We start from the raw sequence: 25,849 nt of genomic DNA on the forward strand, positions 1-25,849 counted from the left end.
GGGGGGGGTGGGGGCCCATGGGTGTGTGCTGATTTGTTGCTTTTTTTTTTTTTTTTGGTTTGAGCCTCACTGTCTCTATGGTGTCATTTAAGAAACCATCAATAATATCTGATTCCTACTGACTTGCCTGTAACGCTTGCAGAGCGAATGCAGTTTTAGTGAAGCTTTGATTATTTGGAAATTTGCCAAGGGGGCGGGGGGAGCACCTTGAATTAGAAATTTAGGGCTATGCAGAGACCCTGTGGAATAGTAAAGTTAAAGGTCCTGCATTTTAACTCAAGAGCAAGCAGTTCAGTGTTTTCTTCAGAATAACAGGGTGTGTGCCTGGTAGAAGGCCGGAGACAAAATTCAGCACCCCAGACGCTGAGCTATCCAAAGGACAACCTAGTGCTATGTAGGGTTCCATCCATTCCAATAAGATTTTCCTACTAAGGCTTCGCCTTCCACTGCCCCATTTGCAAGACGTCTGCTGTCATACCAGACCCGTATTCCTGCATTACAGAGGGTGCAATGTGGAGGAGGTACAGGTGTAGGATAAGAGATGGGGCATATGCTGGTACTGGAGGCTTCAAGGCTATAAACAACTCACACAATGGTCAGATAAAGAAATGCAGAACTGCAGCTGGCAAAACTGATTTTAGGGGTAACAAAGAGTACAAAGAACAAGCGTCCAACATATGTAAACTGTGCCACATATAGTAAATTGGAATGTAATGTGAAAAGACAGACTGTAAGAGAAAGACCAAGGTGTAAAAGTGCATTAGCAAACATAAAAATGAACCCAAGTGATTCCTAGAGTGAGGAAGAATCACGATCAACAACATACTGCTCCTGAAAAAGGGTTTGGGATGTGCTACATTAGAGTGATAAATAGCTCGTTTTATACAGAATAACTACTTGTTACTACTAGATACAGACATAAAATCATGCAAAGTTGTACTATACAAAGATACATGAAAGTAAAACAAACTAGGCATAGCCTAATTTCTAAGGTCATTAGAAAAACTGCTGTTACAATTAAACCAGATAAAAACAAAGTTCCAGGCAGGTCAAGATGAGACAAAGTATGTTTGACAAGCTGCAGTCCTGAGTCCTTGCAAACTCAGTACAAAATCTGTGGCTTGTTAGTAGCAATGACAATACTGTATTCAGTGGGCTACGGTTCTACAGGTTCCTCTTTTCATGCATTTGAAGCCATGCAAAACTAATCATAGGGAAACTTAACAGAAGCGTTTCCATCTACCCAGGGGTGCCCCAGCAAGTTTGGGCCTGGTGGCTAAGGGATAGCCAACTTGTGGGGTTTGGGCACGACCTGCATGGCTTCCGTGCATTGGCTATATCATATAACCAATAATAAGTTGTGCTGGCACTGTGGGTCCTGGATAATCTTAATCCTCACAAGTAAACCAGGAGCACCCCAAAACAGCCCCAGGAGCAATCATAGCACATCCCACAGAAGAGTGATGGGCAACCTGAAGAGCTGTTATCTCCCACCTCTGAACTCCTCTCACAGCCACCTCTTCTTTCAGTTCTCTGCAATGTGTGATATATGTCTTGTGGCTCTTGGCCAGAAGGAAGATTTGTTACATATCACATCGGTTCAGATAAGTTATCGGGCTACTGAATGCTTTTTTGGTTTGTCCTGCACTATGTAACAAACAGGAGGGTTTCACCTTTTGTTTTTCTCCTTACAAGATCTCTAGGTATTTACATCCTTGTTAAGCTCTTGGGAATAGAGATCATCTTTTCTGATGCTTGGACAATTCCTTTCTCAATACAGCAAAATCGTTTTAAATATTAGTAACATTAATTATTATTAATAGCAAAATTCTATGGCTTAATAAAGGCTCTTAACTTACAGTTTAAGAAAATAACAGGAGGAAAAAGAAAAAAAAAATTTTTAAGAAAAAATAAATAGACCCCAAATCAAACCTTTTCAGCAGCTATGCTGATTGTGGTCCTGACTTTAAGCCAAACAGAGTTTGACCCCTCGGGTCAAACTCTACATTTACAGGTCTAAATTACAAGCTAAAGAGGGATCTCTTTCCATTAGCCAACCAAGGAAATAAGAGTATAAAGACTTATTAGTTGAGATATGTGAACTGAGGTTGGGTGTTTTATTATTCTAATTAGGAACAGGAAAATTCCTATTCCATTTTGTAATTAAAACAATACACATTCTACCATCTAATTATATTTGACATTTTCAAGGTGTTGGGAGCTGAAGTCTATAATTACAGAACTACTGCTGCCTTAAGCAGAACAATCCATAAATATTCATATATTAAATAGCCAGTTATACTGTTTAGAAGATTTTAGAAACGTTTGCTTTTTTTTTTTTTTAGAAATGTTAGACTTGTAGAAGATGCATTTTGTATTTGTATTTTTAAAAAGATAGGAAGAAAAATGTCCTGTGGGATCTGACATACTGTATATAGCAAATTGACTATAAACCTATTCATTAGTATTGTAAGCAGTCACATTGGAGATTCATAAGCTTTAGAATTATTTCTTTTCTTTTAGCAGACTAGGTGATTACGGTCAGAAATAATATAGGAGTCCTGTAGCGAAGTCATAAGACAGTAAAATGCAATTCTTACAATTCCTTGATTTTGTAATTAACAATAAAATTATAGCTTATGTACAGTAGTTTTTAAAAGAAGTTACCCACATCTTTTATTTTAGTGTCTCACAATAAAATATCACGTCATATATCACCTATTTTTGATAGTACAATATTGCCATTTAAAACAGTTATGCCTAAGAATACCATAATTAAAGTAGAGGTGGACTTGTGGGTCTCAAGGAGAGGCTTTTCTTTTCTTGACATTACAGAAATGGAAGAATACACAGTGAAGATGAAACTCTGCATGCAAGGGCTTCCATGAGTCTGCCTGCTCTGTGTTTCCATTCTACGAAATGAACCTTTGGGGACATCTAGATAAAAGGGCATGATTTTTTAAAAGAAGGGCAATAAGCACTTTGCCTTTTTTGTCCATTTAGCTCATTTTTACAGGGTTGTGTCCTGTTATAAGATGCTTTGCCCCATGGGACCTAGATCCTGGCTAAATCATTAGGTATGACTTTCAAATAGTTAATAATAACAAAAGACATTGCAAATATTTCAAGAGGTAAATGCTATGCAGAAGTGAAGTTGTAATACGTGTGAGTTCAAACACTGTGCAGAATTTCAGTGTCTGAGCAAGAGCAGCAGAGACTTGGTGCAAGCTCCCTGCACAGCAGGGCAGCGTGCACTGTGCCAGCCCTCTGGTCAGGAGGCCCCTAAGAGCTCCACAGTCTCTGTGCAGGCAGGTATGGAGAGAAGGGTGCTCAGTCCCACAACCATCTTAATTATTCCCAGAGTATGAAGACTTTAGGGAAGTCCTCTTTTATCCCTGCACATCTCTATAATGACAAGAAACAGTGTAGCCCATGTTGACAAATCATGCACGCTTGTATTATAGTCAATCAGGGACTACATCCAGCAGGAAGTGAGAAGTAGTATATAACGCATCCAGCTAAAGAATTGGATTTCTTCCTGGGATGGGCAGGAAGCAGGACTCAGTTTAGTTATATTGTATGTAATTATTCCATGCACAGTATATGTCAGATTATATAATAGTTCTACTATATATTATGTATTCACATAATTTGTATTACATATTGTGTTATATACTATACGTAGTAGGTATGTGTACTATAGTATGTGAGTGAAGATATACGTATATGTTTGGGTTATATATATATACACATACACTACTTGCTGAAGAAAACTTACTAGATGCCTGGTGTTATTTTTGTAATGCTCATAGCACTTAGGGATGCCAGTACACATTCCCTCCCTTTCTACACCATCACAGTCTCTATACTATGCGACATTACAACACAATCAACTTGAACTCAGATAACCAGACAGGCAAAATTCTTCCATTCTCCACCTTCTGCAGATTTTGCTTAGAACGCTTTGACGATAAAACGTACCTTCTTCAAATCTGTCCTTCAGCACATCAAAGATAAGTTGTTCTTTTTAAACAAAAACTAAGCTGTATTAAAAAATGTTTCAGTGAAATTTAACTAGAACCCTCCTTCTTTAACCACCCAGAATTGCATTTTGTACACAAAAAGTCTGCATTTTAAAAGCCCAATGTTTAAAAATCTGAAAATGGCCAGTTAATGCAAGAAACCATTGTCCCTCTGCCATACATAGCAGGTTTTATTCATTTTTCCAATATAAATATTTATCCAGTTCTACCTCTGCTTTTTTATTCCTTTGTAGAATGGGATGAATGACATTGATGTTAATTAGTCAATTATTTTTGTAAAGTGTACTGAACACTGTAAGAAAAATATAATCTAAGTATGCCTGAGATTATGTTAGGACAATCCCTATTTCTCATAATGTGAGGTGCTAGATGTAAAAGAGAGAGTGTTTTTTCTCAAGAGATATGATACAGGCTTGTCAGATTTTTATGATTTTTATGTGTCTAAGTGTATCTATTTAGTAGTTGCAAGCTTTTACTTTTCAGCTGCAGCTAACAGTGAGGAAAAGTTAATGTGACAGCCATTTAAAAATAAGAAAGAAAAGGAAGCAGATAGGCAGTTCACATCATATTATCCATTGGTACCTTCATTGCAATGGAGACACAGAGAAGGAGTCATTGCATCTCAGTGGAGGAGCGGGCAGTTGTTCTAATGTTGCCTTGTTCAGTGAGGACTCTGAAAAACAACAAACAAAAAACATTTCTGAGCATTTACTAGAAGGATACAGAGAATAATCACATGCTGCTTGTCGCTTCTGATTGCTCTGATGCCCACCCTGGGTGCACAGCTGCCCTCTCTGTTCACTTAAAAACCAACGGCTTCAAAATGCCTTGTTGCTCTTTCTTCTCTGGAACAACTTCTTTCCTTCCACAGAGGCTTACTGGTTGAATCTGTGCTTTCAGGAGCTGGTGGCAAGCTGGAGTGAATTTATCCTCAGAGGGGCCAACTTCGCTCTTAATAAATTACTGGAAGTAATTGCGAAGGGTAAAATCGCTAAATAGCCAGAGGATAAAAGAATTGTGAACCATAGTAATCATGGTTCTAAACAGACTGAGTCTTGCCAAAGTTAATTGCTTTTTTTGATAGAATCACAAACTGAATATGCAAAGGCAGAACTCTGTATTATCACATATTTAGATTCTAGGGCAGCACTGGATACTGTTTTTCATTAACTGTTACTTTGAAACTTAATGCAAACTGGCTTTGATATAAACACTGTCATATATGTGACGCAGAGTTGCTAAAGGACCAGAAAGGGTGATGATGAACAGCAGAATGCTGAGGCCCTGCATGGGAGACTGCAGTCCTGCTACGTCCTTTTAAAAAAAAATAATTCTAAGTTTGTCTATTAATCATTCATAGATGAAAATGCTAAATTACATGGACTGGAGATTGGATTGGGTGTTTTGACTAGCTTGGTAGACAACAGGGTTATTTGATACTATCTGAATAGTATCATATCTCTAGAGAATCAATTATTTAAAGATGGTAAAATGGATATGACAAGGAGCAATGAAATGTAAATAGCAAACATCACAGAGATTTATTAACATACTATGTTGTCTTTGCAAAAGCATTGCTGTTGCATTTCCAAACAGTAATTTGTTGCTTTCTTCTCTTCTAGTTGCCCATATTGGCATCTTCTGTTGTTAGCCTCTATTTTCTTGAACTTACTGATGTCTTCAAGCCAGTGCACTCTGGATTTAATTGCTATGACAAGAGTCTGAGTATGCCATACATTGAACCTACACAAGAGTCTGTTCCCTTCTTGATGTTGCTTAGTCTGGTTTTTGCTGGACCATCAATTACGGTAAGTTTGAGGTGCCACTGTCATTTATTAACCATTTTGAACAGAGTCTCAGCTGGCAGAAAGAAAATAGCTCCTTTGGTTTCATTTAGGCTGCAGAGTGTCATCCAGGCTAATTACCTTAGGATTTTAAATTCATCTTTTATTCTTCTGTAACAGAAGGAGACACAGTCCTTAAAACATTCCCTGTAGCATTTCATCTACTTGTGCTCCTCTGATTATGGGCATTAATGTTAAGAAACAGCATCTAAAGTTGGGTGAGAACAGCTTGAATCATTCTGTTATGCTGTACAAATATTTGAACTTTTACAGACAGGACATGTCCCTAGTCTGAGATAGACCAAAAAACAAGATTTTGTTGGAAACAAAAGCCTTTAATTTACAGTCCTGAACATGCCACTTTTCTTAGAACTGGCTTTATTCAGTGAGAAGGTATATCAACTGTATCAGTGAAATCAATTACATTTTCCCAAATAGCACTGGGACTCCTCTAAATTGCAAGTTAGTCATAAGGAGCAGGCAAAAGGAAGCTGGTTTAATCATTCACCCAAAGGGAGGAGATGATTTCAGCAGAACAGAAATATTCTGTCAGAGTATGAGTAGTTTGGTCACTATATGTTGTGGTTTAACCCCAGCTGGCAACTAGAACCACACAGCCATTCGCTTACTGCACCCCCCTTTTCCCCCCTCAAGAAGGGTGGGGAGAAGAGGGAAAAAAAGAGAAGGGGAAAGGGAGGAAAAAAAAACCCTCCTGGGTTGAGTTAAAGGTAGTTTAATAAAAACAATAACAGCGAAGGGAAAATAATAATAATAATAATGACACGGGTCACTCTCACTGCCCAGTGAATTGGCACTGTCCAGAGCAGTGATTGCAGATTCCTGCCCCCTGGCTAACTCCATTTATATACTGAGCGTGACATCTATGGTGTGGAATATTTCATTGGCCATCCCATCATTCAGTGTATGCTTCTAAGGGAAGCTGAAAAAAAGTACTTGGATAGAACAAACATCACTTATCAACAACTAAAACCAACAGGTATTAGTGACATTCCTTTCACAGCAATCCCTAGAAGGAAAATTAGCTCTTTCCCAGCTGAAACCAGGACAGTATTTTACAGAAAAAAAAATACAAATTGTCTCATACAGGTGAGTGTTGTCCCTGGTGGAATCGCTATGTCAAATTAAAATGAAATCTAAAGTCTTCACCTTTATATATATATACTAAAGGGAATTAATTCTGTCTGATTTTAGGCAGCTCAGATAGGAGCCTTATTCTCACACCCCTCCTGTTTGGCAAATGGAGAGAGAAATTCACCTTAAGTGGGTAATTCCATGCACCTAAAAAGCTGACTCAACCTTCTGAAAGGGTCTCTTCTCTCCCCTGACAGCAATGACTACACATCCTGGTTAGGCACTTCTCTAAGGCCAGCTGCAAATGTATCTGCTGCCAGCTCCTCTGAATTGCCTTAAATTCAACCAGTTCATTCGTTTTATACTACTAGCCAACTTGCAATTACAAAATGTATAAAATGTGATGCCTATATAAAAATCGTCAAGCACTGTTCTCTCTTTGCTTTCCAGGATGTTTTTGTTTATTTCTCTCTTTTTAAACTGAACAAAAGTTGTTGGTATTGAAGTTTGGCTGGGTTTTTTAAGTTTAGATGGTGTTTCTGATAACAAAAAAGTGGACTTCCCTGAAACAACCATTGGAATTATCTATATAGGCTCACTTGGGCCACAGTAGAGGGGTAAAAGCTGATTTTTACTTCAGAGTTTATGTTAAGGCTAGGTAATATCAAACACCTTCGACTGAGATGAAGGATGGCCATTTCATTATGAAGTGTTTGTTAAGGGCTTTGATTACAGCTAAATTATTTCAGCATTGCATGAAATTTTGCAATAGAAAATGTTATTCTTACGTGAATAATTCTCCTACCAGCAGTACAGACAACTAACCAAAACCATGCCACGTAAGGAACTCAACCCCACACTTGAGCATGCTTATCAAACTCATGATTGGTAAAGAGTAAATCCTGAAGCTTCAAAGTACAACGTCTTAAAAGCTGCGAGCCTTAGGAAGGTGTAGTTCTATTTGTATTAGTGTGAACATGAATGTGATGCTTGTATTGATTGGAGAATGGGGCTCTGATACTGCAAAATACACAACCTCCTTTAATACAAGGTGCTGAAGGTGGTGTAGAGCATCAGCTCTCAATACCACTTCTGAAGTAAAAAACTAGGGTGTGGGTTTTTTTCCAATTCTTCCCTTTTTCTTTGGAAAAAGTAGGCCAATAAAGCTCAATATAAAAAGCTTATAATTGTGCAGTTGTCATCTTTTAGAGTTTAGCATTTTATAATTTAGTTTTCATTAACATTTCAATTAATTACACACTTTATAACATCTATAAAATATAGAAAAGAAAGCATGAGCTATGTGAGGAATTAAGGATCTCCAGTAACACAGCATATGCTAGCCTCTGTCTGCAGTTCAGGTACTTACTGCAGTATGAGACAGAAGGTCATCAAGACTCAATAAAATACAGCTGTGATTAACCCACATTTTAAATATTAACAAAGATTGTAAATAAGAAAAAAATGTTTAAAAAAAGGGGGAGTGGAGGGAGAAGACAAGCAAATTCCAATGTCAATCCCTCAATAAAGCCTTATTTAAATGTTAGTATAGGACTTAATTTTTTTTCTATATTATTTTTCTTGATATACTCAAAAGTCCAAAGACTGGGGAACTTATTAGATCTATTCACTTTATAGGAAATTTTTGTTACAAGTCTAGCATTTTGTAATTTATTTTCCCAAGCCATTATTACAGAAGGATCTGTGTGGATTTGAGGCTTTACGTTTGCTGTTTTTTCCTTTGGGTTTTTTTGCTCATTATTAGTGAGCAGCAACTGCTTTTAACCAGGTCTTTTGTGTAGCACTGAAGTACTGCCTGTGTTATTGACATATGTTTTATAGCTTGTGGCATATCTGAAATTTTCCATATGTATTCGTAAACCACAGGAGACTTCAGTGTGGAACAACTGGACTTGTATGAAATTACCAACATGGATATTTTATGTCTGGAATACAGATACACCTGAAAGGCAACATGACTTCCATTTGCTTCAAAGAACTCTCAATCTGATCCTCTGACATATTTTCTCTCTAGCTATTCATTCAAAAATGTAAGGACGAGTCATTTAGTCATATCAGTGTAGATTCAAACCCTTACCAGCTACTGACTAAAAATCTACTTAAAGGTAACAATGTGCTTTGTAACAGAGATCACCAGGAAATTAGATCACATTGATTTGGGAAATCAATTCACAAGGAGAGAAATTCACTGCTGGCATTTTCAGTCCTACTGCCTCCTCTACTGTGAGAGTTTGTTTCCCTGGAAATACCAGCCTCTGAATTTTCCTTCACACAGGCCTTGCTGTTTCCCAATTTTCTCCTCTATCACACAAGCTAATCCATCTCTCTGGTGTTTTTCCCTGTGCCAGATGTTCCCTAGAGCTTGGCTAAAAACTAGTAGGGTTTCTCTGTTTGTTAAGTTTGAAATACTACTGATTTGTCCAGGGGGTTTCAGCTGTAAATTGATCAAATGGAGACAGATAATAGTGACCATAGTTCTCATCTAATTAAAATTCATTAAACAAAACTTACCACTGATGTGGCCATGTAATGAGATAACCTTCACTACTTCAATTTTTCTGGCAAAGAAAGGAAATTTCAATTTATTACACTCTTAGCTAAGAAAGAGTTAGAGTAAGCTTGTTCATTTTATTTCCCTTCTCCTAAGGTGAGGGGTCTTAACGTGCACTAACTTCACTGGTAATTACAGCAGATTCAGCATAATTCAGATGCTTTAGCATCTTGTTGCATTTTAAGCTTTGTGCATCGCATATATTAGTTTTCAGTGCATCTGTGGATAGACAGGGTGAATCTCCTTTTAGTGGTGAGAACTGCTTCACTAATTTCGATATTTCAACCCAACCCTTATTCAGAATGCTGTACAAGCCCTTTACAGATTTCCAAGTTGTTGCACTATTTAACGAGGAAAACAACCAAACGTGAGACTGCAAATGTGTGAGTGGCTGTGGATTTTCCAGCAAGTAGCACCATTTTTAATTTATATTCTTCTCTTTATTTTTGTTATAAACTTTTGTCTAGGGCTTCAGTCATAATCTGTTTTGCTTGGTATGTTCAGAGGGACCATAAGGACAGAACTTTTTCTGCTGCTGTGGATCTGGTTAAAACCCAAGCCAAATTAAACAAACAGAAGAGCAGGCTGCCATGTAATTAGAAGCTGTTAGGGATTGCTAGGCTTGAGGCCAAGACTGACTGTTAAAACCACCTCATGAGCAGTAAGATATTGCAGCGGCCCTGGATTATTTTAGAGGCGAGATTTTCTAATTATTACTTTTTTTATTGTAGAGGTGTCAAATTTCAGCTGTGGATCAAGACCCCGATTCCACTAAGCACTGTATACTGTAATGCTGCTTGCATTTAATTTCAGTGCCACCTTCTTGCCTGCCCTCACTCAGTCTAAGTTGCATTACTGAATGTTTACATACTGATACAAATCTTTTAAAGGCAAGTACAGGTCAGTGGATGACAATGGTTCTGGCATAGTTATACTTCAGCCCTTTGAATTCAATCAGTGTCTTCTGAGTAACTGCTACATTTAACGGCTCCTTTGTCATTGCAGATAATGATAGGAGAAGGAATTCTCTACTGTTGCCTGTCCAAAAGAAGAAATGGGATTGGAACAGAGGCCAATATTAATGCAGGAGGATGCAACTTCAATTCTTTTCTTAGAAGAGCTGTCAGATTTGTTGGTGGGTTTCAAATGTTGGTCACAAAGAAGAGCTTTCCATATACATTCAGTTTTCACCATGCAGGTTTCCTTCTCTGAAACAGCCTTTCAGAACAGTGCAGGGCTGTCACTGGCACAGATCTGCCAGAAAATGTGAGAAGAAACTGTCGAATGGAGCAGCCCCATACTCAGTAATGCAGCATCTACACTCTCCATTTTCCCTTTCCTCTCCTGTACTATTGTCAGCGTTTCTAAAAGAATCATTTGTTTTTCCTTCTCTGCCCACCTTGAGCTGGCTTCCTTTTAATTGTTTCAGTGTATAGCTTCCCCTGCCTGTCTTCAGTGCATCATAGGGATTTAACCCACCTGACACAGTATTCAGCATGACAGTAAAAACTTGTCAGAAACTGTCAGTAGATTTGACATTCTTCTTCTGGGATGTGTTTATCTAACTCTTGAAAAAGGGGTAGAATCTGGCAACTTAATGATAGAGAGGAACATGTTGAATTGTTTTATTTTACTTTGTTTTAATTGTCATTTATGAAAACTGAGCTTGAAAAGGCAACTGGACTTTGTTCCCCTCCTTAACAGTTAATTTCCTCTACCAATGAGTGGCTAAAGGAAAGGTTTTCTCTGTTCCAGAACTCTTTCATTAGAGAGGCCAGCCTAGGCAAAGACAACCTGCAGGACAGCAGACTGAAAACTTGGTAGGAGGACTATGCACTAGGTTTCTGTAGTTTGGCAAGCAGGGAAGTCATGAAAGGAGAGGTTATACAGTCTATGACCAGTAAAGCAACCTCTTAAGAGTAGCAGTGAGGAAGTGAGCAGAGGGGATGGTAGATTACAATGTCAGCAAACAGGACTGTAAAGATACCCCATGCTCTCAACTTCTCCTGTATGGCATCACATTCCATCACCAAAAAAAGACAAGCTCAAAGATACATTAATTTCTTTCCTGATTCATAGTCTGAATTTGCAGTTTCTTTCATATTTTTATGACTTTAGCATTCTTTCCATTTTAAGATGAAAAATAAATTTATTTATATGAATACAAGTAGGGAATTAGAGCTAAATAGGGGAAAAGCAGTTAAAAATGCTCAGTAAAACAACTGCATTTACTTCAACTGCCTTGTGAATTTGGCATTATTAACCAGATAAAAACGTTGATCAATTACCAAAAAGACTTAAATATTTGGACTCATCACAAGGACCTGGTATTCAAGAAATATCAGAGGTGTGAAGGTAGGCAAAGTTATTGCCAGCCGATGTGCCCCTGGTGGTAAAAAGAGAACAGGTCCTCAGAGCAGTGATCTAATGGGCAGCTGTCCGTGTTATTAAAAGCCTGTATCCCAGTGGGCAAGTCCAAGGACTGGATGAGCACACATGCTGTCCTCAAATAGTTGGCTGTCCTTTAGTCAGTTCAGAAAACTGCTTTCCAACTGAAGCAGCTCCAGCATAGTTCACTTTTATGAAAAGATGTTGGAGGACATCAAGCTATCGAAATGTTAAGTATCAACAGGAAGAAAACAAGCATAAATAATCTTTTTTTTTTTTACATTAAAGAATTAAACTTTGCAATGTTTTCATTAAAAAAATACATCTTATTCTTCAGTTAAATACTGTCAAGTTCAATGGCACAAGCCACTAGAATTCCGTTGAATGTATTTTGTCACAATGAATTAATCTAATTTATGCATATAATAAAGTTAACAAGCTCTGTTGATTTCTTTCCTAGGTGTTCATGTGTTTGGTCTTTGTTCTACTGCTCTTGTTACTGATATTATACAGCTATCAACAGGATATCAGGCACCATATTTCCTGACTGTTTGCAAGCCTAACTATACATCCTTAAATGTATCCTGCTCAGAGAATTCATATGTTGTGGAAGATATTTGCTCAGGATCTGATCTCAATATTATCAATGCTGGAAGGTTGGTTCTATCCTTTGTTGTGTACATTTTTAAGTATTCATTTTGGTTTTTATTTTCTGTCCCAGTTTCAAGATTTTTTTTCTAGCTAAAGTCTAAAGGAGTTTTGTCAGTTTTTTGTAACAAAGGTGAGTTAGTGATGTTCAGTTTTCTGTATAAAAATACTAGGCCAACAGTGGGCTTTGGAAGATTTTGTCAGATTCCAAGTCACAGTTGTTAGTAGCTAGTTATTTTCCCTCTTTCAAAGGAGACAATTCCCTATACAATTATTAATATGTATGGCTTCTACTGCTTTTCCCAGTGGGATCTGGGTGAGTTCTCCATAACTGGCAGGGAAAGAACTCACCCAAGTACTTTGTCTGAGACCTCAGTATAACATACATTACTGTTCTGGCATTTTGGTCTTTGTTTGTGAGGCTTGGTTTTGGGATTTGTTGGAAGAGTTTATTTGTTTGCTCTTTCTCTAGTTGATTAAGATTTTTATATTGACAGCATTGAAAAAAATCCCTTTATTAGAGGAAAGACCACAACAGTGCAAATCTGTGTGTTCCCAACCACATGCCTTTTCTTTCATGGTCTTTCTAACTGGTGGTTTATCCTCCCTGGTCATTTAGTCTTTAGCCTCCTCCCTACATACATAGCCAGGAGATAAATTGTTTATTGTAGCAGGTTTTGGACATGCATATCAGACAAGTTGAGATATAAAGCAGACTGTATATCTTATTTTAAACAAGCTTAATGTGACAAAATAGTGATAATTCAATTACTGATGACAGGTCATAGATTTAAACAGGGAATCTGAGGGTATAAGTCAGTAAGTTTTACTGTTCCAATACATCTGTTACTCATTAGTTCAAGGACTTCATTAGTATGAAGTGTCCTAGATATAAGCACTACACTACTGAGAAATCATGAAGCTCTTTACTGAATACAATAGTAGTCTTCTGTATCTTTTCCACACCAGGTTAATCTTTATTGCCTGTTAGTCATTGAATGTTTGAATTTGGCAGTCCTTCAAAATTTTGGTGCTTTTTTAAATCTCCTGCTCTCGAAAAAAGTTACAGCAAAATTATAGAATGCTTGAAGTGACTACAATTTCTGTGCCTGACTCAGCTGCATAATTTCTGTGTACCTGATTAATAGACATGAAGCTGTGTTACTTCTGTCACATCCACTTCACTAAAGCTTTGCACTCCTTTCTTCTGTATGCAGCCCGAGAAGCTAGCTTCTGTTTTAACTTTATGCCTCACGGCATTACATTTTTGTCACAGCGATATAATTAAAATGTTCTGTCTCTATATTAAGGCACCTCTTCCCCGGTTTCTTTGCTTTTCCATTTATTTCAATGGTCAACACACTTGGGAATCATGAAATCATTCACTTTGCAAGTATCTTCCAGCAAATCTCGTTATCTATCTCCTTTCACTGGGACAAACCAATTTCACTGATGTTTAAAGACCTTCAATTATTTGATTAAAACTTTCTAGTGGGCTAAGACTCACAATTAGCATTGATTAACTTGCCATATCTTTTCAATTTATATATGTGGGCATGATCCAGAACTGGAATGAAGGATTGTAGCTCTATTTGTCCCAAATAATTTGGTGACAATAATTTTGGTGAAAGGCATAACCAGAATCACTATATCAGCCTTCACCTCACTGTCTCTTTTCCCATAACCATTTGCTGTTACTGGGATACTGCCATTGAAGCCTGGTGCCTGCAAGCAGTGTCTTGCACCTACATGGTGTCCCAGGGAAACTGGTGTAGCTTTTCATTATTGTATCTCGTTCATTTCATTATCGTCTCAGATATGATGCCTACTGCCTGTAGACATTCCAAAACCACTGATCATTCCTAAGTTTAAATATCATCACTTCCAAAACCGAACAAAACTAGTTGTAACATATTAAGACTAAGCAGTCAGCTTTTATGTGTTTCTGTTTCTTTAGGAAGATGACCACATATTGATATCTCAAATTTATTCCCATCATAGAGGATGCATTTGGTGTTCTGGTATTCTGGCACAACCCCCAGTTTCTCCTTAATTCAATTTTGTTGCATTTTTCCTTTATTAAATTGTTGCTTCTTTATGCCTGTCTCACCTTTACCAAAGCAATCGGCACTTGCTACTGGTTCAATACTTCCTTCAGTCATCTGCTGTAGGAGTTATGGTATAACTTCTCCAGCCCAGGAGGTTAATTTGACTTCAGTAATTTCAGCTTGTAAGGGACTTGTTCTTCTGAGATTGCCTTCATTTTTTATTTGTACTTTCCAGAAACTTTGGCTCCAGAAATTTGCCTCTGCACTCCCCTATGAAAAGGATAGAGAGGAACACATAATTATCCAGCTGATTATATGAAATCATTTTCTGCAACATCCCCAAATATCCAGCAGTTTCCTTTGTCCATCTTTTCCTCTGTTTATCTTCAAAGAGCTTTTTCAGTCATTTCTGTTCAGATCTCCAGTGAGTTCTCTACCGTCTCATATTTCTGATGTTCTGACTCAGTATGACTCTCTGTCTCAGTATGACTTTTTCCTTATCATTTTTCCCCCTCTACACATCCTCATGCATGAGTATTTAGAGTGATACACTGTCATCTGAGTTCAGGACATGTTTTCTTTGAGACCTTTGTTCACCTTTTCAATACAGAGCCGTACAAAAAGGCTACAGATTTTGAGCTTGAATTATTTTCATTTTAGATTAAAAGATAACAAATAGAGGAACAAAAGCTGTGTCACCATTAGAGAGTACACAGAGTGCGTTTAGTCTGTAACATGCTGTGCTTGCCTTGAAAGCATATGAATAGAAAATAGAATAAAGAGAAAATTGACTAGCACAGTGACACACCTTATATACTATAAAAATGCCATCAAATTAAGGTTAAGTTCTGAGTGGTACTGTAAGTAGATTTATGCTTCCACTAAAACCTGCACAGGGTAAAGGAGTTGATTAGTCATTATAAACATTTAAATTTTTTTCATGTCTTTATCCTCCTTTTCTCAGTCTTGAACTTGTTCCCTAGGGATACTATTTGTGAAAGGTTTGTTCAAGGGCGGGGGGAGGGGGAGAAAAAAAGAAGAAGAATAATAATTTAGGTCTGTAGAAACGAACAAGGAATCACGCTGATTTCATCTTGGACAGAGTCATGAACCTGCTGGAGCCATGGGCTCAAATTCAGGTCAGCAGTGTGGCATTCACACTGAACTACATGCTCACATTTAATTGCCAATGAATTATTTAGAACAGACAAGGCAAAATGCATAGGAAAGAAATTTAGAAATTAGATTCTGCTGCTTTGCAGAAAAATGTCTTTGTCTAAAGGTAAAGGACTATGTTTCAGTCTTTGCTATTTTAAACTAGCTAACTTAGGTGCTGCTAGGAAAACGGCTACACGTGCAGCCCGGTTACGGTGGCAAGCTGAATGATTGTTCAAGTATTTATCCCAAGCTGAGCTTTCTCAGGTGAAAGTGGCTTCTGTGCTGCAAGATAGACATACCCTTCTTCATCAAGACAGCCAGCACATTACATGTCCATGCCATTTTAAGGACATAAATATACAGATATAAACTGCTATATATCTTCACTGCATCTTACTCAGTTCTAGAGCTCAGAGGTCATAAAAGTTTTTTAGGGCTTCTACAAGCTATGAACTAAATGTCTGTCATAGAACAGGTGTTACTGAATCCACCCCCAGCTAAGTTTTTCCTTCTACTGTGTAAAAATGTCTCCTTCACGTTCACATCACTTTTCTTTTGTTGTTTTTAGAGGAATGAAATGGGTCTATAAGAAGAATAATGTTAAAATGTCAGAGGGCTTCATGTGATGGTTCTGCGTAGCTGCTACTAACACAAACCCTCCTTTTCTTGGTCAGAGAAATAGGAGCTAAGCTGTCACTTTGAATTTTCATATCTGTAGTTTCTGACTCAAGACCCAGTCCGCATCATTCAAGTAATTTTCAATGGAAGCAGAAGGCCCTCAGCAATTTCAAGAATACACCTGGTATTGCCTACTATATCGCACAGTTTGGACCTATTTTCATTTACCCTTTTGTTCTGGGATTCACGAAGGGGCCTGGTAACTCTTAAAATGCCCTCTCCATGTTCTTGTGCTCCATTTATTCCTGTCATCTTACACAGTGCTGAAATTTTAAAAATAAACGTGAAGACATAGCAAATAAAGATGTAGTTTGCCTCTCTGAGAAGAAATTCACCCTGTTATCCCCCCATTATTAGAGCAACAAAGCAGGGGCTCTGTAGAGTCCAAGTGAAATCAGTGAGAATAATCATAAGGTCAAGGTTCGTGCATTAAATAAGTTCTATAATTAGGTACTTACTGAAAAGTTATTATGGAAATTTATTTATAGGAATAAACTGGTAGGTATTTCTCTCAATCAAGCATTCAGTCCTTAGCTCATCCCCACTGTTCTCATAGTACATATTTTCTTAGTATACAAAAAGAATTTCGTGCTAAATATTTACTTCAAAACAAAGGCACTTCATTAACATTGGTCCTTTCTCCAGATTATAGAAAAGAAATTTAGAAATTAAATGTTACTGATCCATCATATATTGCTTAGGAAGTGTAAGCTGAAAATGACTGTACCACCCAGTGTTTTTTTCAAGTGAATGCTAGCATAGTGTATTTGAACTGAGAAGCATAATTTGAGTCTCCTTCCTTGGCAGAAAGTCATTCCCTTCTCAACATGCCACCCTGGCAGCCTTTGCAGCAGTGTACATTTCGGTGAGTAACTCTGTTCATTTTCATTTATACAAGAGAAAAGTCAGAAAGTCATTTGCTGTATATTGCAAAGTGATGGGTTGCCTGGATATCCTGGATGGATGTAAGTCTTTATCCTCCCAGTCTGACAGCAAAATAAAACTACTAACAGCTAAAATCAAACCAGATCTATTAAGAATACAGAAAACATTCAACTGCTTCACATCCTTTGTTAAGAAGTAACAAAAAGTGTAACATTAAAGTATATTTGATGCCTCATATTATTCACATAAAATGTAGCGCTTATCTGTCTTACAGGGTGATATTTTAACTTACCATCCAAATTAACCTTTACGTGTTCTGCCTTTTCTTTGTTGCTGTCTTCACTTGACTTGCTGCTTTTAAACTTGAGGCATTAAGGAACAAACGTTTATGTGATGTAGTTTCATTTGACCTCCATAGAACTGCAGCATGGATGAACTAGCACAATCACTCCCAGAGGCCTCCAAGGTGCTACTGCAAAGCAAGTGAATAAAACCTATCAGTAACTAGCAGGAAATTGTAGGAGATGCTGCAGCGATCCCAGCTGATTTTCCACATCTGACCAATGACATTTCTTCAGTATGGGCTACAATGTTTGTATGAGTGACCACTGATGTGAAGTATATAATAAAAAAAAAGTAATTCCATCACTCATGCTATAAAAATCAGAGGAAAACAACAATAGCAACCAGTTAATCAAATTAGATAATAGAATTGTGCATGTACTGGGAGCTTGCCAGTATTTATTCTGCCCAGAGAAAGGCCAAAATTTGGAATAATACTAATGAACCATCTCCACTTAATTTTTGTGAACTCCCTGACATCATGGCCCCCAGTTGAGAAATGGATCTCTAAAGCATCTGGTGGTAGCTTTTGTGAGAACAGGTTAATGCGTTCATCTGGCATGACATCTGGCTTCTCTATTTCAGAAGCAGTGGCTCCTTAGTCACATTTACAGAACATTTAGGCTCTGACTGTGAACAGTATTTAGGCATAAAATCCTTATCCTAATTGATGTCAAAAAGTATCACTGTCTATGTTTTTGGAAATACATTCCTTGTGATTTCAGATCTTCCTACAGTAAGTGAGCAAATTTTAACAGGGTTGTCAATTAAAATTAAACTCATTATTTGCAGTATCACTGTGTAAGTGATCTATGTGTGAAAGAAACATTGAATGCAAGAAATTAATATCCTCTTAGGTAAATATAAGTTTCTTCAACTGCTTCTTCTTTTCTTTCTTTTTTCAAGATGTACTTCAATTCTACATTAACAGACTCCTCAAAACTTCTGAAACCGCTCTTAGTCTTTGCTTTTATCATCTGTGGAATTATATGTGGTCTGACACGTATCACCCAGTATAAGAATCATCCAGTTGATGTTTACTGTGGCTTTCTCATAGGAGGAGGAATTGCTCTCTATTTGGTAAATATAATATAATATTCATGTAGTTAAGTTTTAGCACATAAAACTGATAAGGCTATAATAAGAATACTGGTATTTTTTATTATAACCTTTCATCATGGTTACATGCCATAATTAAAAATATAGTGAAAATGCGTTGAAGATGATGATGTTAGGAGTAATCACTGAAAATAAACAGGAAAAAGCAAATAACGTATTTCATTTTAAAGTGCCATAACTGCACAAAGTGGTATATAATCATCTGGTATTGTATACAGAAACAGCTCTAACATTATGTGCTTCATTAAGTACTTAAAGATACTCATCTTTTCTACTCCACACTTACAAGCATAATGCAAGACAAATATTGGATTCATTGGTATTTGTTGCCAGCCTGAGTTTATATTGCCAACATTAGCTTTATGATCGCAAAAAAAATGGTTGAATTAATATGCAGCAACTCAGATGAGTAAATTGCTGAACCTGCAAGAAATCAAAGGCAATATTACACCCTTGTGATTCTTTGGAGCTCTTGGGAGATTACGCAGGGGAAATAGGATGCCCAAGCCAGGTTATTGTTATGTTTTTCCTCTGTACTGCGCTGAGACAGATGGAGCACCTTGGAAGGGTCCTGTAAGGGAATATGTAGGATAGGCTTGTTTGTATCTGTCAGTATGAGGCTCATCAAGCATTTGCTTTTGCTTGCTGCTCTCAGTATGTCTCCAACATGACTGTTGCTGCCATAGCTGTTCAACACAGCGTCAACCCAGCTGCCTGTGAGCAGTCAGAAACTTCTACTGACAACATTTTTGCTCCAGTGTGGGCAGGTGAACAAGAGAGTCTTAACAGCCAGTGGGATGGTTTTGACGCCCAAGAAGTCAATGATGAGTTTGAGTATAGTACTAAAATAAGTTCATCTCCTGTCCCCTTTTTATCTGTGATAAGATAATCTAAGGTACATGCAGATGGTCTACAGAGGTGACCGGGGGAAAAACGGCTTTCACAGTGGCAGAAGAAACAGCAACCAGGGTAGATAATAGAAACCCCATAAGCTACTAAAGTCACTTTCTATGATTGCACTGTGAGCAGAAAGGCACGCTGTAGAATATTATTTCAAATTATTAAGCTGTTGTAGACTCTTATAAATGGAGCTGTTGTTCCCATGTTTGAAATCCACAAACAAGTATGTTCTTTGCTAGGTCTTCTCCATGTACTGTTGCACGGTAACATACATCAGAGAGTACATTGTCCTGGATACCCAGTAGTCAGTAAATCTGCCCTGAAAACTACATGCCAATAAGAGGGAGGGCAGGGGAAATAACATGAAACAACAAATAACTCTGAAAGGAGTGTAAAGAACAAGTAACCTAAGTGATTGAGTCAGGCATTTGACCCTTTCATGGAATATTCTCTCTCAGTGGAGTCTTTTTGAAATTACAGCATTTTACAGTGAGTCTGCTGAATACGAAAGTGTTGTATAACTAAATCTTGTTACAGTTCTGCGCAGCTTGGAAAGCAATTGATTTAAAGTTGATAAATTGTTCTATCATGTAGATATTGTATTACATGGTTATTATGCCGTAGAAAGGGCAGAATCACAGGGCAGAGAACAACTCAAGCTGTAACAAGATTCAGTAAATCAGAGCAGACAGCAGTGTAGCTGTAAAATAGCTTTGCCTGGAAGACTGCAAACATTTATTTTGTTATTTTTGTAACAAAACATTCTTTCTTCAGTTGTATCTGTTGCTTTATAAAATGAAGAAAACTGAAGGAGGCTTAATCTTTTCCTCAACTACTTATTGCCATGAACTATGTGCCCTAGCTATCCTACTGAGAATACTTCATACATATCTAGATGTACCAGATTGAAGACAGAATTTGGAATAAGGATATACTGGTGAGGAAAGGAAAGTGAACATACCTTGTCAGTTAAGTTGGACTAAATCTGTCACTCTATTAATTTAAAGGCAGAAGAGTATAATTAAAATACTTTAAAACATATCTTTTCTCCATAACTGATTGTTGATGCTTCTGTTCAAATATCAGGGCCTGTATGCTGTGGGCAACTTCTTACCAAGTGACGAGAATGTGTTTCACCCAAGTTTTCACAGAGAACCTCTAAGGTCTTTGACAGATCTCAGTCAAGATGCCAACAGAATCCTGCCAGGTAAAAATGGTAGCAGCAGTGATGGCATTGTCTCTCACCGTACAGAAAGCATCCTGAATAGAAACCACAGAGATTCAGGGTCTCTGACCAATATCAAGAGAGCAAATGCTGATGTAGAAATAATAACACCACGAAGCCCAATGGGAAAGGAAAATATGGTTACTTTCAGCAACACTTTGCCAAGAGTCAACACACCATCCTTGGAAGATCCAGCAAGACGAAATGCAACAATACACGCATCGATGGATTCTGCCCGTTCCAAACAGCTGCTTTCCCAGTGGAAGAACAAGAATGAAAGTCGAAAGTTGTCACTGCAAGTAATAGAGACTGACTCTGGCCAGTCACCACCAAGGGCTATCGAAATGAGATCAAGCTCAGAACCCTCCAGAGTGGGCGTAAATGGTGATCATCATGGCCCAACTAGCCAATACCTGAAAATTCAACCTGGCAGTGTACCAGGTTGTAACAATTCAGGTCTTTCTGGGGGGCCAAGGGTCTCTATTCAGTCACGTCCTGGCTCATCCCAGCTAGTGCATATTCCTGAAGAGACTCAGGAAAACGTGAACACATCACCCAAAAGTAGTTCAGCTAGAGCTAAATGGCTGAAAGCTGCTGAGAAGAGTGTTGCATGTAGAAGCAATAGCCAGCCAAGAATCATGCAAGTAATAGCCATGTCTAAACAGCAAGGAGTGCTTCAGGGCAGTCCAAAGAGTTCAGAGGGAAGCACAGTCACCTGCACAGGAGCCATCAGATATAAAACCTTGACCGACCATGAGCCAAGCAGCATTGTCAGAGTTGAGGCCCATCCAGAAAATAACAGACCTGTAATTCAGATGCCGTCAGAAGGTGAAGGAAGTGGGTCATGGAAATGGAAAGGTCCTGAAAAAGTCACCCTTCGTCAGACATACGAGCTAAATGATCTTAACAGAGACTCTGAGAGCTGTGACTCCTTAAAAGACAGTTACGGGTCAGGTGACAGGAAAAGGAGCAACATAGATAACAGTGAGCATCACCATCATGGAATCACTACGATAAGAGTCACACCAGTGGAGGGAAGTGAAATTGGCTCAGAGACTCTGTCCATTTCTTCTAGCCGGGACTCAACACTTCGAAGAAAAGGTAACATCATTTTAATCCCTGAGAGAGGGAGCAGTCCAGAGAACACCAGAAACATCTTCTATAAAGGCACATCCCCCACACGAGCATACAAGGAATGAGAGGAGACATATCAGTTGGTGCGTACCACCACAAAGGAAACACATCTTGACACAGGTTCTGCTCTCTTTGGTTTGAGCTGATATTTACCTTTAATGTGCCAAATTATTGACCAGCAGCCCAACTGTTGTTAAACACTGCTGATGTGCAATGTGCATGAGCCTGTGAAAAGCATGTGGTGGGGGAAAAGCACAATGCCAGAACCTAACTAATGTGAAACATTTTCATGCAACTTGTTTCTTCAGACTCAAAACGTTTTTCTGAGGGTGATGATGTCAATCAAAACAATGGTCTTGAACATAGACACTTTACTTCCTGAATGTGCCAACTTTTTATTTTATTTATATTTGTGTCCAAAATCAACTGAATTTTTCACAGCAAAGGCTGTATCAGTGGTATATATTCACCTTTGCAGAATTTGCACCAAATCTTTAATACAGGATGGTGCTGATGATAACTTTAGATGTTTTGAAGAATGGCATACTTATTAGACTCTACAAACACATGACATATTGATGTGCAGTTACTTTAAAAGTAATATTGCTAATACTATGATGATGCTGGCTGCATTCATTTAGCGTAGGAAATATTTACAGCTTTGTTATAGTGGATCTGTCACATTCAAAGATTGCAAAGGTTTTGTGTAGTTCTTTAAGATGTCTACTGCAACAAAAAATGTGTGGGTGACATTCCATTAGAATGGAATAACTATCTATTTTCAATAGTTTTGCTGCTACTGCTCAACTTTTGTTTAAGAACAGGTGCTACTAATGAAGAGGCTGCTTCTTAGTGGGCTAACTTGTAGATTGTTTTAAATTATGTTTTTTAAGGGGTCTTTTAAAGTACTACAAGTAATTCAGATTTTACATTTTTAAACCTCTTTAAAACTGCAACCCTTCCATTTTTCTATTAGTTTTTAACCATATAATGCAGGACACCAATAACTGCAAGACGTGCAAATGTGAAAGTTGAGCCATCAGTAAATAAAAATAAACGGCCACTTTCCTGACCAGCTTCCAAGGAGACAGTAATTAATACCATAGCTCACACTTAGAAGCAGTCATTCACCTCACTTGCTTAGCATGCCACAAGAACAGTCACAAGTTTCACCCCAGTCGCCATCATTTAAGGGATTTATGCTTCGCTTTCAAAATGGAATGCCTTGGTATTGCAGAATCACTGATGAGTATTGCATTGTGCCACTACTACTGTTCACCTCCCTTGAAACACCCTCCAGAGCCTTCTTAAGCATTATATTTTTCCCACCACTGCCACTTATGAATATGGAGGGTTTCTGCACCTAAGAATATGGAGGGTTTCTGCACCTGAGAGAACACAGATTATTTTAAGTAAATTGAGCTTCGAATATAACGAAAGAACTTGCCTGCTAAAAATCTCCATTGCCAAAAACTGTTGAAAGGATAAGCTCTGAAAGGAATATGCATAGCTTGTCCTGGGCATGCTAGAAGAAATGTCTCATTACATTTGGCTCTGACCTAAATAACTTAAACCATGATCGTAAGCCAGGGGCAGTGCTCACCCAGTACAGCTCCTTGTTCTCTCCTAGATTATTTCCACCTGAAAGAGAACTACTATCAGACACGTCCCAGCTCCCCTGCTGGGGGGGGGGAATAGTTTAGCAGTCCTCTCACTAAGTAGTAGCAGATCAGGTCTGTTCTCTGGCTTCTTGAAAGGAGTGTTTTGCTCTAAGTCCCCTTCTGGTTTAGGGTATCAGAGAACCAGATAAATACTACATAGCCAGAACAGGTCTACAGACTCCACCCCACAGAACTCTGAGGAAAAGCCCACCCTACCCCAGCCAAGTAGGAGGAAGAAGGAAGAATCATCCCATCCCAAGAAGATAAATAGCACAACACACACACAGACCAAAAAAGAAAAAAAAAAGTAGAAAGAAAATCCACAAAAAAATCTCAAAACCAAAACAAAATCCCAAACCCAACCCCCATCCTAAATAATTTCAGAAGTATGAGGATGGTGTTCGCTAATCTGTATAGAAGAAGGGATTCAGAGTCAATGGAAAGCTTTATACACTTTCCCAGTTATACAGGTGCTCCAGGATTAGGTGAGTGCTGTCAGCCAACCCTGTCAAGCAATGCTTCCCTCACCTGCTCATCACCCAGTGCTGTGGAAGAGTGTTGGTCCTTAAGGAAATGATGACACTTTTCCTGCTAGTCATAGAAGACGACCCAATCATACATTTGATGATTGGGAGGAAGTATTTTGCAGGTTACACAAAAGAAACTAACCAGTAGGGTTGCAGCATATTGTGTATGTTAAAGACACAGTATGTTGAAGACACACTTTAAGGCACATTCACTGGGAAAAAATAATCATAGATGCCAGGGAAAAAAAAAAAGAGTAATTTTTTAGAAATATGTTCTCAGACTCTAGTATTTACAAGTTAGGATTTGTTTTTTTCTTTTTTAAAGGATGAATCTTTAGTCCTTGGTATTTAATATCAAATTTTGTACAAGGTTCCTAGGAATTACGAACACTTGGATTGTCATGAACAAAACCCTTTGGATTAAGTTTAGTCTAGGTACATGATAAAGCAGGTAGGATTAGCTTTAAAGGAATGGGTAAGACACAATCACTGTTGGCCTATCAATGCAGGGAAATAAGACGCAATCATTTGTTAGTTTGTAAGTGCAGGGGAAAAGAACATAAGTAGATGAACCTGGAAATAACGGAAAATTGAAATGAAGAATAATGGCAATAAAGCAAAGATTAGAAAATGTTCCTTCTGGCAATTTAGCTGTTTTGGAAACAGCAGGATTCCTGGTGGGAGTGTTTGTTCTTTATTCCTTGGTTTTAGTCAGATATAACTTGGCATATGTGTTGCTTTTATTACTCTAAAACTTGCTGCACTATTTCAAGTGCAGTGCGATATTTTTCCTAAGGTTTCCTATTTCTTAACAAAAGATTTTAAAGCTCTTGTGTAATCATTGAAATTGTGTTCTTTACATAAATATTGATATATTCTTTTTTACTCAAAGTGCCAAAGGCTACTGTTTTTAATAATGGCTTATCAAATTATATTACGTTAGAGAGCAGAAATGTAATAATATATACATTGGAACTCAGACCTCTGCATGTATATTTGATAAGGAGCCTTTTGTAAAATTACTCTTTGTTTACATTCCACTGATACCTTAATTTAAAATTAATCAAACAAATTGACAGGTGACATCTTCTTAGTGTTCTGATTTTCTTACTTGCTAACAGGCACGAATTTCTTTGTTAGGCTGTGCTTTACTGAGAAAAGAAAATACTCTAAAATATGTTTTTAAATGAGAATTCTCTATATAAAGTATTGTGTTTAATAAAATGTTATGCAATGTTTTCAAATGGAAAAGAATTTGTAAATTGCTATAAATGTATTTTGTTAAATAAGTACAGATCAATGCTACTGTGTGAGTTTATTGTGCTAACATCATGAAAATAAAGATAAAATTCCTCATTAATGTTCAGTCATTTCTGTGGTGAATTAAAGTCTCATTCACCCCAAAATGTTTTTCAATATCAGGTATCTCATGACACGTAAAAGTGGTTTCAGTGGGAAACCTCAAAACCTTGCATAGTTGTAAGAAGTTGTGAGGAACAGTGTCCAAACAAGCTTGTCTCTATCCAAAAATGATTTAACAAAAAAAGAAAGTGAATTGGGAACTTTAGGCTGTGTGAGGACACAT

General features: G+C 37.8%; 1 protein-coding gene across 1 annotated transcript in view; it reads left to right on the plus strand.

The window, feature by feature from the left end:
• Positions 1–22,141, plus strand: part of LOC104286333 (lipid phosphate phosphatase-related protein type 4) — a 45,437-nt gene extending 23,296 nt beyond the window's left edge. Inside the window, exons 2-7 of the mRNA XM_009884910.1 lie at positions 5,666–5,851; positions 10,557–10,686; positions 12,400–12,595; positions 17,279–17,336; positions 18,605–18,778; positions 20,804–22,141. Of these exons, the coding sequence (XP_009883212.1) occupies positions 5,666–5,851; positions 10,557–10,686; positions 12,400–12,595; positions 17,279–17,336; positions 18,605–18,778; positions 20,804–22,141 (2,082 nt within the window). The remainder of the gene's footprint in view (positions 1–5,665; positions 5,852–10,556; positions 10,687–12,399; positions 12,596–17,278; positions 17,337–18,604; positions 18,779–20,803) is intronic.
• Positions 22,142–25,849: the final 3,708 nt, after the last annotated feature.

Source organism: Charadrius vociferus, unplaced genomic scaffold (genome assembly GCF_000708025.1).
Source record: "Charadrius vociferus isolate BGI_N301 unplaced genomic scaffold, ASM70802v2 scaffold163, whole genome shotgun sequence".
NCBI lineage: Eukaryota > Metazoa > Chordata > Aves > Charadriiformes > Charadriidae > Charadrius > Charadrius vociferus.